At 32.9% G+C, this 17,374-nt stretch overlaps 2 protein-coding genes across 2 annotated transcripts; both read right to left on the bottom strand.

Moving 5' to 3' along the window:
- Positions 1 to 492: 492 nt before the first annotated feature.
- LOC123216535 lies at positions 493 to 11,592 on the bottom strand. The gene is made up of 15 exons (XM_044636980.1): positions 11,453 to 11,592; positions 10,904 to 10,992; positions 10,753 to 10,802; positions 10,474 to 10,568; positions 10,284 to 10,318; positions 10,110 to 10,179; positions 9,947 to 10,035; positions 9,623 to 9,678; positions 3,126 to 3,244; positions 2,250 to 2,284; positions 2,077 to 2,146; positions 1,914 to 2,002; positions 1,603 to 1,658; positions 1,388 to 1,506; positions 493 to 738 (listed from the first exon to the last, which is right to left on the bottom strand). The coding sequence occupies exons 1-15, from the start codon at positions 11,590 to 11,592 to the stop codon at positions 705 to 707; spliced, it is 1,146 nt and encodes a 381-aa protein (XP_044492915.1). The 3' UTR covers positions 493 to 704.
- A 3-nt stretch (positions 11,593 to 11,595) lies between these two features.
- Positions 11,596 to 16,361, bottom strand: LOC123216527 (probable disease resistance protein At4g27220). Its single transcript, XM_044636967.1, has 4 exons — positions 15,020 to 16,361; positions 13,061 to 14,925; positions 12,525 to 12,989; positions 11,596 to 12,369 (listed from the first exon to the last, which is right to left on the bottom strand). The coding sequence occupies exons 1-4, from the start codon at positions 16,023 to 16,025 to the stop codon at positions 11,596 to 11,598; spliced, it is 4,110 nt and encodes a 1,369-aa protein (XP_044492902.1). The 5' UTR covers positions 16,026 to 16,361.
- Between the last annotated feature and the right edge of the window lie 1,013 nt (positions 16,362 to 17,374).

Below are 17,374 nucleotides of genomic sequence, written 5' to 3'. Positions count from 1 at the left end.
ATTTCATTGAGTGTCAAGTATGAATTATGTTATTGTGTAAAGCAGAAATGCAATGAATTTTGGTTATCTAAAACATGTTTCATAAGTGAAAGAACACGAACGGAGTAATGAATTAATCTTGTTTCATTAGTGTCATATAACGTTTCAGGTATCGTATGCGTGAGTAGTGTGAAGCAATGTATGAATCGTATCGGACATTTTGCAAAGAAATGAAAGAGGCAAGGAAGAGGAAGAAGATGAGGAAAAAAAAAAACAAAAAAGAAAAAAGAAAGATTACGAGTGATAAATGTTGAGTATTCAACTATAATTTGAATTGACGGGATCAATTCTTATCTATTTAGCTTTCGATTCTAACTTCCAAAAACTTTGGAGCTGACTGATTTTGAATTTGATACTTATTTTTTAGTGAAGTATTTTAATCCGCTCATCTCTGAAAATATATGTCTAAACAGTTTTATTTTTATAATTGATCATGATGATGAAATTAATAGGAAAGACAAATTATGTATCCACTTTTTTTTTTTATAATTTCTTAATCCAAACCTCTAATAAAAAATTCATAGACAAGTTCATAAATACCAAATGGATCCATAATAGAGTGGATGGAACATAAAATCAAATCATAAAATGAATCCAGAACAAATTCTTCAGACCATCTATTATTCGAGTTATACCACATGACTGTCATTGCATGCCCCTCCTCCTTACAAATTCTGTCTAATGATCCGGCGTCGACTCCTGAAAATTGTATGACATTCACGTAAATAATGTGTCATATTTTATCACAAGAAATCTAGAGACAAAAATAGTGTCCTTGATAATATAACAAAATTAACTTCATTTCATCAAGCATCAAACAAAATTGACTTCATTAGAAGCAATCAAAATATTATTTCAGATGATGGTCTTTACTGGTTTCAAAGCAAGTTTATCCTTCTCTCTGCATATTAATTTGTAGCTGCCACAAGTTATCCAAGTGGTATAATATTAGGACTTTAGGTAGGTCACCTTAAAAATAGAAGGATTATACTCTTTCCACTATTTTTCTGGTCACACTTTTACATTAAGATGCTTCCATTTTCCTAATTTGATTTTTTTTGTTAGATATCTGGAGCTCTAGGTGTCATTTTTTTTTTTTTGTTTCAATACATCCCGGTATCGCATTCTGCTAATAATTTCAATTGTACTTCATGCATTTGCAGTTCTTGTATGTACCCAGATGTCTTACAAGGGGCAAGTTACCCCTCAATATTGTCTCCTTTTAAAAGTGTTTATTATTAATATTTAACAAAAATTCTCTCGAATTATCTAGGTTTACCAGAAAAAAAGAAAGATTCAAGTCACATCTAAAAAAAAAAAAAGGAGAAAAGAAAATTGTATGCCATACCTTTTAAACCAAGATGGAAGATTTTTGGGGTGAAATATGTTGTGAAACGTTTGATCAAAGTTCAAGAAGTGGACTATTGGCAACAGCCTCTTGACAAGCCATGGAAGTCGTCGAATTTCCTGCAATATTGGATAAATCAATTCTGCCGTTGATGAACACTAAGAACTCAATTCTGATATAAAAGGAGCATGAACAAAACAAAATTAAGCACTCACCCGTAAATATGCCCGCCTTGCTGACCAATGATGAAAACATAGCATGCCATACAGAACTGCAAGAAAAAAAATGATAAGCCAGATAAGCCAGCTTGAGACTCATAGCTATGTAGGGAAAATATTCTGTTTCAACAGAAAAGAAAATTATGTACAAATACAATCACATTGCAATACAACCAGTTAACTCCACTCACATTAGAGTAAGCAAACTTTGGATTATTGTATTGCAACACGATATACAGAAAACTTTATCCAACTTGGATTATCTATTAAAATTTGTAGGGAATTTTAAAAGGCAAAATCAACTTTACCTGCTAGAAATAATGGACCTTTTGATCCTCTAAATATTACAGCAAGAATGGACCCAACGGCAATAGTTGCATGTAAATAAAAAGCCATCCTGCAATCTCCACAAATTTCTATATGGTACTTGATAAACAAACACGAAAAATTAACAGTTGGATCAAAACAAACCTGGAATATAGGTTTAAGAATATGACAGCCAAAATAACCCTCACAATGAGTTGCCTTAGTCGCCCTCCCCCTGCAGACAAACTCAACAATCAGTCCTTATATAAGATAGACATAAAATAAATTGAACAAATTGTATAGGAAGTAAACATAGGCGCCAAAGGTGAGAAGACAACCGATGCATTCCTTTAACTCCTGCTTAGTTGGCAGCCTACATTTCGTCAATTAAACATCAAACATAAGAACGTCAGGTGCCTTTAAAAGTGGAAAGATATATAGAAGCATAGCTCTGCCTTTTGTGTCAATTTCTACAACATGTGATCTGCCGACACTAAAATGTTAGAAAGAAAAAATTGATCTCATTTTTCTCGTTATTACAAATTCTATCAAGGCATTCAAGTAAACAAAAAATGATTTTACATAAATATGTGCCATATCTGATCAAAATGAATCCAGAGACAAAAATAGTCTCTTTGATTATATAGCAAAATTAACTTCATTTCATCAGCATCAAACGAAATTGACTTCATTAGAAACAATCCAAAAATAATTTCAGATGATGCTATTTACTGGTTTCAAAGCAAGCTTATCCTTCTCTTTGCATCTTAATTTGTAGCTGCCACAAGTTATCCAAGCGCTATAATATTACTACTCCAGCTAGGTGACTTTTAAAATGGAAAGATAAAATTCTTTCCACTATTTGTCTGGTCACACTTTTACATGAACATACTTGGGGACTCTCTAAATATCCATTTGCCTAATTTCTTTTTTTTCTTTTAAGATATCTTTAGCTCTAGGTTGCCATTCTCTTTTCCTTTTAATATTTCTTTGTATTTTTTTCTCCTAATTATCTCAATTGCACTTCATGCATTTCCATTTCAATTATGTGCCTAATTTCTTAGGAGGGGTAAGCCTTTACCTCTCATTATGTCTATTGTCCCCCTTTTTTAAGAGTTCTTCTTCTTCTTGTTCTTTTATTTTTATTATTGTATTTTTAATAAAATTTTCTCTCGAATTATTGAGGCTCACAAAAAAAAAAATATATGTCATACCTTTTAAACCAAGAAGGGGGATTATTGCACTGAATTATTATGCGAAATGTTTGGTCAAAGTTCAAAAAGTGGACTATTGGCAACATCTTCTTGACAAGCCATGGAAGTCGTCGAATTTCCTGCAATGTTTGATAAATCAGTGCTGTGATTTATTAACAGAGAAAACTTAACTATGATATAAGAGAAGAATGAAATAAGAAAGGGATATTGAATTTTTTACCTTAATTTGGGCTCACTTATATGTTTATATCACACTTTTTATATCTTAAATATTTATACCACTTTATATATTAGAATACCTAAACTATCATTATCTTTAACCTTGAAAAACCAGACAAGACAACACTATACTTTTTATACATTGCAGAGAGAGAGAGAGATTACATGTGCAAATATTTGATATTAATATTTGAAATAAGATTTATATATGTGTTAGATAAGATCAAGTGAATTTAAAATTTTTTAGATTAAATTACATTTGAATTTAAACTTAGTTTAAATTCAAATCTAAAAAATTTTAAACCCATTTAATCTCATCTTCATAAATTCTAGTTTGTGTTAATCTAATATTGAAGAAATACATGAAAAAATAATCCAATAATTGAAGCTTTTGTCACCCGTGAAGAGCATGCAGCCTAAAAGTCTTGGTGTGAAGCAAGCAAGCAAGCGAGCATGCAAAATATGTATGTATTCTGCACATTTCTTAAGAATATACTCTTTGCAATATTCTTTGCAAAGAATGTTGCAAAGAATATATTCTTAAGGAATATGCAGAATACATACATATTATGCATGCTTGCTTGCTTCCACATGTTCATTCACATGAATGTATGCATAATACATACATATTTTGCATGCTTTTGCAAATATTTTCTACAAAAACATATTTGCTTGCTTTTCCATGAAGAGACCCCCTATATAATATAGCATAAGAGTATTATACATATAACATAAGAGATCACCATCAAATTGCTTTCCCGTGAATGAGCAAAAAGAATCCAACAAATTTTAAGGAGTTAGAGCAAAGAAAATTCAGAGGTCATTAGAGTGATCCCTTGAGTGAACAACTTTATTGATCACCAGTCGATGACAAAACTTCTTGGATTTGGTAGTGGCAATGCAAAGACAGGATGATAAGTAAGGTTTTCTATATTGGTTTTTGTAAAATGAAAGTGTTTGGGAAGTGGAAGAACAGGCCATGGGTTGGTGCTTTATATATTAAAAATTAAACTCAAACAGTGGTGATTAGTTGAGTAGAATTATTTTATTAAGTATAGATGATCAAGCTTAATTTTTTTTTTTTAAAATTATCTAGTATTATTCAATCTCTCATCCATTCTCGAGTTGAGACATTGAAAATTATCAAGAATACTAGTGATTGAGTTTAAATTTTTTAGATTAGCATAGGTGAAATGACATTTAAACTCAAATATGCTAATCTAAAACTAGGGTTATAATTAATTGGCATTTATGTATCCATCCTTGAGTTAAGAGATTGAAAATTATTAAGCAGTATGATGATTATCTGAAAATATTAGAAACACCCATATTATGTCATTAGGAAGATAAATGATGTAAATAAAGAAAAAAAGTAATCTCACATCAAATTTAATAGTTTTCATATATAATTTATATGTCGTGAAAAAAATCATTTTAAAATATAACTTTAAGACCATTATTAATTTTAAAAAATAGAAGTGTCAATTGAATTAATTGATGCCAACCAGATTAATGATAATCTAGTTTGTTTGATTAATCTTTGATTAATGATTATTTTTTATTAACATAATAAACGAATTAATGTATTTTTCAAACATTTGTCATTAACTATCGGGAGGGGGTGTACAAATTCCATGAGGCATATGGATTTCAAGTGCACATGTCGCTTCGGATAAAGATGGATACCATGAGTATAATAAAAAATAAACTAACGTTTACTCAAAGAGTTATATTTCAAATAATCTGTTTCGGACACTTACTAGATTTAGGGAAAACAAAGTTTAGTGTTGTTTTGATGCATGCGATATTACTTTGTATAATTAACTACAAGGACCCAGTGAGAGAAATGTGGTTCAGATTAAACGATCTTGAGTTCCAATTCAGTCCTATTGAATTTGTGTTAGTCACTAGTTTGATATTTGGGGAGGATATGAAGGTGTCCAACTACATTGATTATACAAGGATGCCTTGATGGAGAGAGGAATACTTTTTGGGTATTGACAGGTTACTATCCCATGAGGAGATCGAACAAGCAGTTGACAATCAAATTTAGGGAGACAATAACGAGGATGTTGTAAAGTTTGTGGTATTGTTTTTAGCGTTTATGAGGTTACTAGGGCCAAACAATAGAACAAAAATACTCGATTGTTTTTTTACATTTAGCTGAAAATTGAAATACATTTAGTTAGTACCTATGAGAGATGATGACATGGAACAAAATAGTTAATTTGATGCAGAAAGACATACATAACAAATATCATATTGTGTATAACACTGCTTGTTGTATGTGAGTTCGCTTTTATTGCTTAGCTATAATATTTTGGGATACCTAACTACTTTTCAGATAAGTATTGTATAATCCATAAAGTTAATATTCATACTGATGATTGTAAATACTAACCATAAATGTTGTACATTGTATAGTATTGGATTTATAAGATGATTCAAAATCTATTGTCTTATGTCCGTATAAAAGCAGATAATCAGGTCCCCTATATGTTGAAGTGGAAGACTATTGTACTAATAACTTGGGATGACATATTGATACTTTGAGACGCTTCTCTAGTAAGTTGCTCATTAATATATTTATATTTTATCGTTTCATCTTTTATTTCATTAATTCTTATAAATTTCCTTAATGTTCCAGGTAGAGATTACAACTACATTGCATTTGACTGAGATTGAACAAGACTTTGAATGGTACATACGAGTTCTGAAGTTTATGGGAGAAAGGCACCACATGTATCATCAGATGACAAGTTTACATATTCAGACAATAATGATGATACTTTGTCAATTCGTCCTACTACCATTTAGGCAACCTCTAGAGGATCTTCACGATCTTCAACCATTATGTCTCAACTCCCCAATGTCCCTATAGCATCCCCCTCAGTATAAGGTTCCCCTACCCATATGGCTAACCTCTAGGTCTCCACTACTTTTGTCCATTTATGAGTATCCTCATCACAAGGGCTCTAACCTATTATTCTCGGTGTTTCTCGTATTAGACATGTTGGAAAATTTGCTCTTTAGGTCCCACATATATTAATTTATTCTCTTTGTATTTTATCAAAAACTATAAATAAAAGCTTTGGTTTTAATTCAAAATCATCCCAAAAGCAATTGTAGTCAAACACAATTATATTGAGAGAATCTTATTATTAGGGATTTCTAATAATTTATTTTTCCTTTGTAACTATTCTTTGAAGATAGTGAAAATAGTCAACGGTGTCGAGGACGTAGATACATTTATCAAACCTTGTAAATTCTTGTGTTTTTTTTCTTTTATTTTTCTATATTTTATTTTCTATCTTAATTATTTATTATATTCAATAGCATAAAAATTGTGTATTATATTTTCGCTACACAACAAGATAGGCATCCCCTTTACAGGTGTCATCCTCTCATATCGTGCACCCCTGAGAGTTACAGAAGGTCTCCCATAATGTACATGAATCCCTTCTATGGATGTTTATCTCTCTTACTTTCCATCCTCGAGAGTATTAGAGGGCTTCCTTTGTAAGACACTCAATTCACAAGATTTCGTATAGCGATGTATCATATGATTGTCTTCAACAAGTCTTAACTGAGCATGTAAGAGTCATCAACTCTCATATGCAATAACAACTTGACTAACAAGTTGTGATGATGCATGCTAAGTGACAGCAACATGTATCGATGATTTGTGGAGAGATATAGGGTAAGCATCGATGCTTTATACAGAGATATAGAGCAGTGACAATAGCAAGCATCAGTATTTCCTGGGGGATGCAAGAGTAGTGGCAACTACATGCATTGATGCTTCATAGGGAGATATAGGAACTCCAATCCTCTTTAAAGCATCAAATTATGAGACTTGAAGATTCATATGTTCAAGCATCAAAATCATTACAGGTTATTATTCACTATACTTTTTTATTATTTTGATTAGTTGTGTTAAAGAATAATGAGAGCCATAATTTTTTTTCTAGTTAGATGACTCATCTAACGATGATATGTAATAACAAAAGGAAGACCTACTGACAACTATTGAAAAGCCATTGACTACCAAAAAAGTGTCAACATTTAGATGTGTGTTGCGAAAAAAAAAAAGTTGGTAAGTCTTTTCATAGATCCAATGAAGAAGCAAAAGAACAAATAACCTGTACCTAAAAAGCGTCCTATAGACTCACGATTGGCTAAGGACTACTTAGAATTTATTTTGTGGTATTGCATTGCTCCAAATAATGATAGTCGACATGTCTTCCTCGAAGAACTGAACAAAACGACAACTAATATGAACAAACCCTTGTAGACTCTAATTGTAACTCAGGAACAATGGTTGAAAAACCGGTATACACTATTCTTTTGTCTTTGTTCATATTGGTTATCACTTTTAACTTATGGTCTAACTTATTTGCGTACATAACACATCGAAGATTTCATGGGAATACTTTAAAAATCTTTTCGAGATAATAACTGGACAACTATTTTGACCTAGTTCATAACACATCTCTTACAGTACTACAATGAGTTCAAATGTTTGGGTGTAAATATGAAGTAACCCTTGTTTTTCTAAGATCAAATTAATGCATCTCATGTGTACAACCCAATGAATGCTTTCGACCATAAAGTAATGTCAACAAGGTGTTTACAAATGTAACATGTTTAGGGTTTACAGTTATCGATAATTGTACTTATTTCTCTTCATTGGTTGGCAGGTATTCATTCCCATCACCTTCGACAACCAACACTGGGTGTGCACTGTATTAGATACCAATACTTGAAAGTTGTATGTAAACAACTCTACCCGATATATCACTAGCCTAGAGAGAATGAAGAAATTGATGACATCATATAGTACATTGGCACACCTAAGGAATGTAAGCAAGTTTTTTATATAAAAAAGAATCCAACCACCAAAAACTACACCAATGTTACAATACAAGTGTATTTGTGACGTGTTGAAATAAGATGTAGCAACTAGAGACTGTGATATTTTTTTACTTATGTTTATAAAATACTTTGCCCGAGATTACCTATTTAACTTCATATCTAAACATTTTGAGCGACTAAGAAGGCATGTGGGCACGACCATATTCCAAGGGAGGGCCCTTAATAAGTATTTAAGGTTTAGGGTTTCTTTTTTTTTCCCAGACTTTAGTTAATTGGTCGTATTTATTAAATTCAATTGGGATTGTCAAAATGCAGGTTTCAAGAATTTCACTTAAGGTGTGGGTGGATACACAAGTATATTGGATTTCATTTCATCATCGTCTACAATTTTCATTGAAACCATATCACCTAGGGTAAATACATGCATATTTGATTGACTTCGATTGAGTCTTAAACAATAGCTTATTCTCGTTATGAATTCTTCAAGATAAACACTTGCGTTAATGCATATTCCTCTCTCATTTTCATCAACAAATCTTGTCACATTATCATTACCTGAAATCCATTACCTTTTATAGTAATCTTAAATATAGTTTTTTCCATCTTAGCTTAAAGTAAACCTAAAAACATAAAAATGCATGTGTTTAAAACCCTGGGCGTTATAAGGCATGTAAGACTAGGGGGTTAGCATTAACGCCAAGTGTTGGGGTCGATGTCAACCTGTTCTTCATCTATTTTTAATCCATACCTGGATTTTTATCAACTCATTCTCATTTTTAACTATCAATACAACATTATAATAACATTAAATAATACAATAATATGAAATTATAACATTAAACAATATAACAATATGAAATCACAATAAAATTATATTTTATATAAAGTCATAAATATAAATCTATCATACATTATTTGATTTTCAATTGTTTAACATGAAAACACATAACATAAAGGCCTAAATCAAGATTGATCTGAATTTGAATGATTTTACTATGAAATTTTTACAACGAATGTGAATTTTCTAAAGAAATTTGAAAATTTTCATCTCTCTTTTCCTTGTGTTTATATGAATTCTTTATAATGACAGGAGATTCCTTTTTTTGAATTTCTCTTACGAATTTTTTTATTCGATCATTGGTGTCTACTTCAATTATTTTCCAGAATTGAGGAATCCTCCCACTTCAAATTTTTTTAAGTTACAGAGATTTTTTCCCTTGTTGGAAGGTTAAGAAAAAAGAGAGAAAATCTTTTTGTATGAGTTGTGTTAATAGGGATATTTTAGAAAAAAAAATTATTGTTGTAATATTTTTGTTTAGGGTTTGATATGAGTGATTTATATGTATATACGGTTTAAAACAAGGATAAAAAATTCAATATCCTAATAAGAAAACTAAACTCACCCGTAAATATGCACGTGGGGCTATCCAATAATTATAACATTGTATGCCATACCCAACTGCAAAAAAGGGCAAAAAAAAGAAAGGAAAGATAAGCCAGAATGAAACTCATAGGATATAGGCAACATTTTCTGTTTCAACAGGGAAAAAAATTATCATGTAGGAATACAACCCGTTACAGTGAAAACAAGTGTATTCTGCTTATATTAAAATAAGCATATACTTTCATTGGTTTATTGCATTGTAATAACCTATATAGAAAACTTTCTCCCTTACAGATTATCCGTCAAAAGTACTAGAGAATGTGAAAGGAAAAGTCAGCTTCACCTGCTTGAAATAATGGACCTTTTGATCCTTTAAATACAGCAGCAAGAATGGACCCAACGCCAATGGTTGCATCTAGTTCAAAAGGGAACCTGAAATTTCCACAAATTTTTACAACGTATGTAATTGACAAACAAAAATAATAAACTTTTGGATCAAAACAAACCTGGAATATAGGTTGATGAAGATCACAGCCAAAATAATCCTCACAAGGAATTGCCTTAGTCGCCCTCCAGCTGCACACAAACTCAACAAACAGGCTATATATAAGAAAAACGAAAAATAAATTCAAACATTGCATACGAAGAGTAAACGTAGGAGCCAAAGGTGAGAAGACAACCGATGCTTTCCTTTAATTCCTGCTCAGTCCGCAGCCTACGTTTCATCAATTAAACATCAAACAAAAGACTTCAGGCGACTTTGAAAGTGGAAAGGTAAAAGCATAGTTCTTAATTTTGTAGAAATTAATTTCCACTAATTGTGGTCTGCAAAGACTTCGGAATTTTAAAAAGAAAAATTGATTTTCATACCCTTTCCACCAAGAACGTGGATTGCTCAGTATGTCACGGAATATACCAATGATGTAGATGACTAAGCCTATTGCCAGCAGCTTTTGTTGAAATTCCTGTTATAGTGGATTAATCATGGTGATTGATGAAAATAAATGAATTGAAGTCTTTCGGCATTTAGAATTTTAGAAATTGAAAAAAAAAAAAACAATCGAGGGAATGTGCATGCCGATTGGTGCCGAATAAACATATTTAATTACATAAATTTTAGCCTACGTGAAAAGCACAATAATTACTCACCTGTAAATGCCACTGTGCGATGTAATAATTACACAATATGCCGTAAAAAACTGCAAAAAATAAATAAATAAATTGAAGCCACAATGAGATCCAGAAGTTTATTGTCTAATAGACAACACTAGATTATTTTACAAGGCAAAATCAACTCTACCAACTATAAGATATTCGCGTCTTGATCTTCTAAATATTAAAGCAAGAATGGACCCAATAGCAATTGATCCAGGTAAAACATAGGACATCCTGCCATTTCAGAAAAATGTTGGTAAATTAGTTAATTAAAAAAGAATGTTGATTTAATATCACTTACATAGTTGTGAAGCCGAATATATATACTTATAAGAAATATTACTAAAAATAAATATGATTATAGACTAATTTAAATTAATATGTATTATAAATATATATAATTTTATTATTTTGAAAATAACGATTTTACTCAAAGTAATTTATAAGGCGAAGTACCTTAAAACTAATATATTCATCACTGGAATCTTGAAATTTCCTAGTCAAAACACTATCATTTAATACACTGTGTAAAGAGCTCCTTGCTAGCTTCTTTTTCCTTGAGATACCATTACAGAAAGAGAATTTACTCATAAATTAAAAAAAAAATCTGCTACTTGTGCAAACAAGGAATGGTATTAGTTGCCTTCTCTCTTTATCACATAAATGCAAAATTAACAAACAGAACAAAACAAACCTGAAAGGTAGATTTACGAAGATCACAGCCAAAAGACACAACACGAAGAATAGTATTAGTTGCCTTCTCCCTGCGCACAAACACAACAAACTGGCTATAAAAATGAAGAGAATGTGATTTGGTTGGGATTCTGTGAACATGCATCATCTCAAGAATTCACAGCATTCAAAACACTTGCCTCTTTCTTTGTATGGTTTCTGTATGGCCTTATTAAGCTCTCCCCCCGAACAGCTTTCATCATAATTGGATACCTTTACTCTCATACTTGGTGCTCTTACTACTCCTCTACAAAACATCTTCATCATGGGGCAATTATTCACTTCTAATTCTTCAAAAACTGGGAATTCCAAAATGTAATTCCCAGAGTAGAAGCACGTGAGTCTTTCTAAATTATTGAGTGATAGAGACTTCAAGTTCTTGAAAACAATTTTTTCATCTTCTGCATCATCATCTTCCTCACGTTCTACTACTTTTGTCATTGTTTCACATGCTGTTATATCCATTTCTCTTAATTGCTCCAAGCTTTTGGCTGTTGAAGATGTTATCAAGTTTACCAATCCATTACAGTCTTTCACCTTCAGAACTGTGAGATTTTGGAAGGATACTGAGGATGTAGATAGATTAATCAATTTCTCACACCCGTATACTTTCAGGACTTTAAGATTCATGCTTGTCCGCATCCAGTCATGATTCTCAACTTCTTGATGCGAGAATATTTCTTCATATGAACCCTTCATTAGTTCAAGACATTCCAAGTACTTAAATCTCTTAAAGATTTCTAGTGGAATAATTTCCGACTTATCATGCCTGACCTTAAGAACTTTAAGTCCAGAAAAATGATCACATGGAAACTGGCCTTGCCATATCATATTGCTGTCCATTCTGCTTATAGTCAATGCCTCCAAATAACGGTTAATCTACAAATCAAGAAAACAAATCAAATTGGAGTAGATATTCCTGTAAACAATTTCACACAATATTAGCACCCAATAAGACATCATCAATCTATCTAATTGTGTACTTAAAAGCATGTACATGTATTATTAAAAGAGGAAAGGAGACACTTATGCACCTGTTGGAAGGAGAAGAGGGATTGTGGCTCCAAACTTCCGAGTTGCCTTTCATTATTTTGTGAATTGAATATCTTTACTTTGCCACAATAACACACCACCAACTCCTTTAAGATTGGCCACTCAGAAGAATGTCTTCCAGGGTAAAAATTTTCTAGTTCTGGAAGCCATTTGAGACTCAAGAAGGTTAACCGCGGAAAGACAAACTTGGGGGCAATTTCTCTTTCTCCACTGCCTTTCCCTACAATCTCCTTTAAAACTTTACATTTGTGAATCTGAAGCTGCTGGAGCTGCTCAAAGTTTTTGACTAAGGAGGATGGAAAAACATACTTTAGTTTTTCGCAATCTGACAAAGTCAGACGTGTTAAATTTTTATAAGATGACAATAGCGTTGAATGTTGGCTATCCCAGATCTTTTCAACATCAATTTCTCTTAACTCTAAGGCCTCCAAGTGGGGGAAACCAACCTGCAGTAAAAGTTAACTGAATTTTAATCTAAAGAACAAATAGACAAATACAAGATTATAATAAAGCATACCTTTATGTTGAAAAGTGACGTGAGAGTATCAAGCTCATCCATCTGTCTCTCTTGCAATGTTTCATGTTTCTTTACTTGAGAGCAGAAGCTTGTAAGCTGTGGAAGAGATTTGAGCGTCAGGAAGCGTAATTGACAGAAGTTAACTTCATCAATCACTTTATTGATGTTGTCATCACCTTCTCTTTCAACAACAAATACCTCTTTCAAATTCTCGCAATCATCCATAGTGACTCTTTGAAGTTGTGGAAGGTTTCTAACATCGGCAAATGAGAAGACTTTTTCCAATTTAGCACATCCTTCCACATCTATGATCTTTAAGTTGCTAAAAGTATTTGTTGTGGGATGACCAGAACATATGTTCTCCAACTCAGTCAAATTAAAAAGAATCAATGATTCCAAGTTGGGGAAGGCTTCATGATCTATGAAACTTGAGGAGTTTGCAATGCAGGAGATTTTAGGATTATCATAGACATGGAGATGTTTCAATTGCGAAAATCCCTCTCTGTCTAATTCACAAAGAGAATTCTTGATACCTCGCAATTTGCCTAAGCATAAGAATTCAACATTCTTGAAGCATGGCAATTCCCTTAACCAAATGATAGAATTATGCTTCAGTTTTAGCGTTCTCAAAGTCTCATACTCATTAAAAATTTCAACATTTTCCAAATATTTCCTAGATGTGCATGATGTACAACATGTGAAAGACTTTTCTTCTATAGATATATTGTACCTTCTCAACTTTTTGGAGAAAAACCCACTTGAAAAAATACGTTCATCTTTAACATCTAGTTCTAAAGTGGTGAGATGAGACAACTGATTCAATTCATCAAGGCTAGCATTCCTTCTATCCTCCCATCGAATAGAGCATCCTCTCATATACAATTCTTCCAATTTGGTTAAGCTTGATATCACTTTTCGTGCTACACTCTTTAGTTGCTGACAATTACTCAAATCTAACGATCTTAATTGCCTCAGTTTATCTATTTCTCTAGGCAAGTGCCTAACATTTGATCCTCTTAAGCTAAGAATTCTTAACTCACTTAGCTCTCCAATAACTGTTACATCGTCAAAACTACTGTAATCCAGACACAATGTTTGAAGATTTTTTAAGAGCCCAAGTGTGGATCGCAAAGAGGAAAACTTTATTCTAGTCAAATCTAAAACTTTGAGCTTTGTCATCCCTGCGAAAAAACTCTTTGGCAATTCAGTACGAGAATCATCGACCTTGGTATTCATAAAGAAAGATTCAAGTTCTGGGCATTCCAAACCATCACGAGGCTCACTAATGGTGCTATCACGAATGAAAATATATTTGCAACTGTTTAGTCTATCCTGACTGGGCCATTCCCATTCAGTCTCATTCCTAACAGAAAAGACATGGGCATCTCGACTAGCAATCGATAAAGCAACTTCACGCACAAATTCATGCATTGAGAAGGAGTTACTAATATGATCATGAAATAACAAATAAGAGTCTTTAAGTTCATGGATCAATGCTTGAACTTTAATTCGTGCTTCTTCAATCTTATATATTCCTTGAAATATATCCAAAACAAGAACATATTTTACCAAGTCTGAAATGAAACCTCGATGCCTCATTAGACTGCAAAGCAAAAAAGTGTTCTGCTGTTCCTTACTCAAGAAATCGTAACTCAACTGAATTGATCTATATGCCGCCTTTAGGGCTCCTCTGAAGTTTGCGGTGGAAGACCTTTTCAGTTGTAGGAGGGCTGCATTCCATTGAGATGGATCTCTCTTGTTCTTTAATGCTTTCCCTGCTGTTATGATTGCAATAGGCAAACGACCACATTTCTTGCATATATCTTCCGCCAAAGATCTCATCTCTTCTGTTTCAATAAAATCACCTGCAAAAATCATGATTAAAAACCAAATCAATGAAGCGACAATATGAATTTTTATGACGTCTTTCAAGTATTTTACAAGATGAAAAGTGATCACCTGCCATATCCTTAAATAACCTCCAACTCTCTTCTTCAGTTAAAATGCCAATTTCGAAAACTGCAGAATCCATCATCTCCAACACATGTTTCTCTCTTGTTGTCAACAACAATTTACATTTCCCATTATCAGCTGCATCAGGAATTCCTATAGTCTTTAAGTCAAGATCAGCCCAAATGTCATCTAAAATGATAAGGATCTTCTCCTCCTTCTCTTCATTCTCTTCCTCGTTCTCCTCCTCATTCTTCTCCTTGTTGTTAGTCAATCGAGCATACAGCTTGCTTGTTATTTCAGCCTCGTTATTAAATCGAAGACGCAGCTGCTCTCCAAGTTCCATCTGAATCTTCTTTATGTCTACAGTCTGAGTTACCTGTACAAAAGCCACCTCATCAAACAGCTTGTACACTTCTTTGACTTGTCGACCAATTTCCTTGACTAGAGTGGTCTTGCCGATGCCGCCCATCCCGCAAACCCCAATCATATAATTTCCTCCTTTCAAGGCCTTCACTATCTTCTTCAACGTGGGCTCTCTTGATATGAAACGATGGTAACCTTTGTCAGGCGAAAGGGATCTTCCCATCGGAATAGCGGGAACAGAGACGTCACCGAAGTCCCTTTTCTCCAGCAAGAGTTGAGAAATCTTATCCTCCAGTAACTTGAATACTTTCTTACCAAGCTTATAGCGGGTGATCAAGCCAACACTGGAAGACGAGTTGTTTTTCTGTTGAATTAACTTGTCTGCTTCATCAATGGTTGAATTCACGTCCTTCAGCCAAACCTTCACTATGTGCTTGACCTTTTCCATATTTTTTTCAGCAGCAGTAACTCTTATCTTCACTTCGTCTCTTCCATCCTTCAGCTTGCAAACTTCTCTTTCGAGTTTCTCCAAGTTGCTGTTGTAGTTGTAAACATACTTAATTTGACGCCCAATCGGAGTACTCAGAAACTTGGCAACCGGAAGAGCGGCGCTCACAACGCCAGAGACACTTCCAGCAGTATCCACCATTATTTTCAACTCTTTTTGCTTTCTCGTTCACTTGCCTTCCAAGTTCCAAACTAGAATAGAAGAAAAAAGGCAAATGAAATAAAACAGATCCTTAGAAGAAAACTAACTAGAAGGGCAAAAAAAAAGAAAAGAAAAGAAAAGAGAGAGAGAGAGGAGGCCGAATAAGAGATCGAGAGAAAGATAAAGGGATCACACTGATGGATCAATGGCAGTGGAAATCACGAAAACAGTGATGATAATCAGAGTAAGTCTGAAATTACTTGGAAGAGTGAAGAATCTAACACAATATTTTCAGACCAGATCGGCCTTGAGATGGTCAAAAGTCGGGTGGGTGAACAATGATGTCAGTATGTCTAATTGGATTGACTCCATTTATACCGTTTGATGTCAAGTCAATATAATCTAATAAATTATACCCGACCGGTCTAAGAAACAATGATCTAACAAAAGATTGTGGTAGAGTTGGTGTAATTTAAGCATTAATTTTTCTAGTAAGAATCAAACAACACTACCACCGAAACAAAAAGGGGACGATTGAGCCAACCAAATGGAAGGCACATGCCAAGTCTTGTTCGTAAAATGCAGCATTAACAATTAAACTACAAATAAATCGTCAAGTTGATAGCCTTGATATGAATGCATTGTAGTGACAAAATGCATGCGAAAACCGAAGCTACAGAGTTCGCGTGATAATATGCTATGAAGAAACACAGATATGTGAATTCTCAAAGACATGTTTAGGGCATTAACCAAACAGTTCAAATTACGCAGCTCCATGCAAGAAGTAAACAAGAAATTTAAATCAAAATTTCTTTTCTTAGATTATTGTTAGGTATTTATTGAAGTTGGCTGTATTGTTTGATCATAAACATAGCTAAATGATTAGGATGGGATCATAGTAAGAGTAATTGTCAAAAGTAAATTCGATATATAGTAATCGTCTATTTGAGTGGCCTTGATGCCTGCAAGTCCATGTAATAATGTTTAGATTAGGATATAATATAATCTTGTACGATTTTCATAAGTTCTTATCTCTTAGATTCTTCGGACAATAAATTTCTAGTAAAATAAATTCTAGATAAATAAATTAATATATTATTTTTTTAATATAAAAAGATGAAAATTAGATAACGCTAGAGGGGTAGGAAGGGGATATTAATTAAAATAGACAGCCACTTTCCCGCTTAAACATTTTTCGGTAGCAATTCATACGTTTTACCTTTTTAAGCAAATTAAATTTTTCATTCCAAAAATACCCTCATTTAATTTCTCAACATTTATCATAACGTTTACCTTAATATTTCGTCAATTAATTACTTACGTTTCACTATACGTATGAAGATTAATTT

The sequence above is a fragment of the Mangifera indica genome, chromosome 1, assembly GCF_011075055.1.
Source record: "Mangifera indica cultivar Alphonso chromosome 1, CATAS_Mindica_2.1, whole genome shotgun sequence".
NCBI lineage: Eukaryota > Viridiplantae > Streptophyta > Magnoliopsida > Sapindales > Anacardiaceae > Mangifera > Mangifera indica.
The sequence above is the reverse complement of the archived record's forward strand: the minus strand, read 5'-3'. Positions and strand labels throughout refer to the sequence as shown.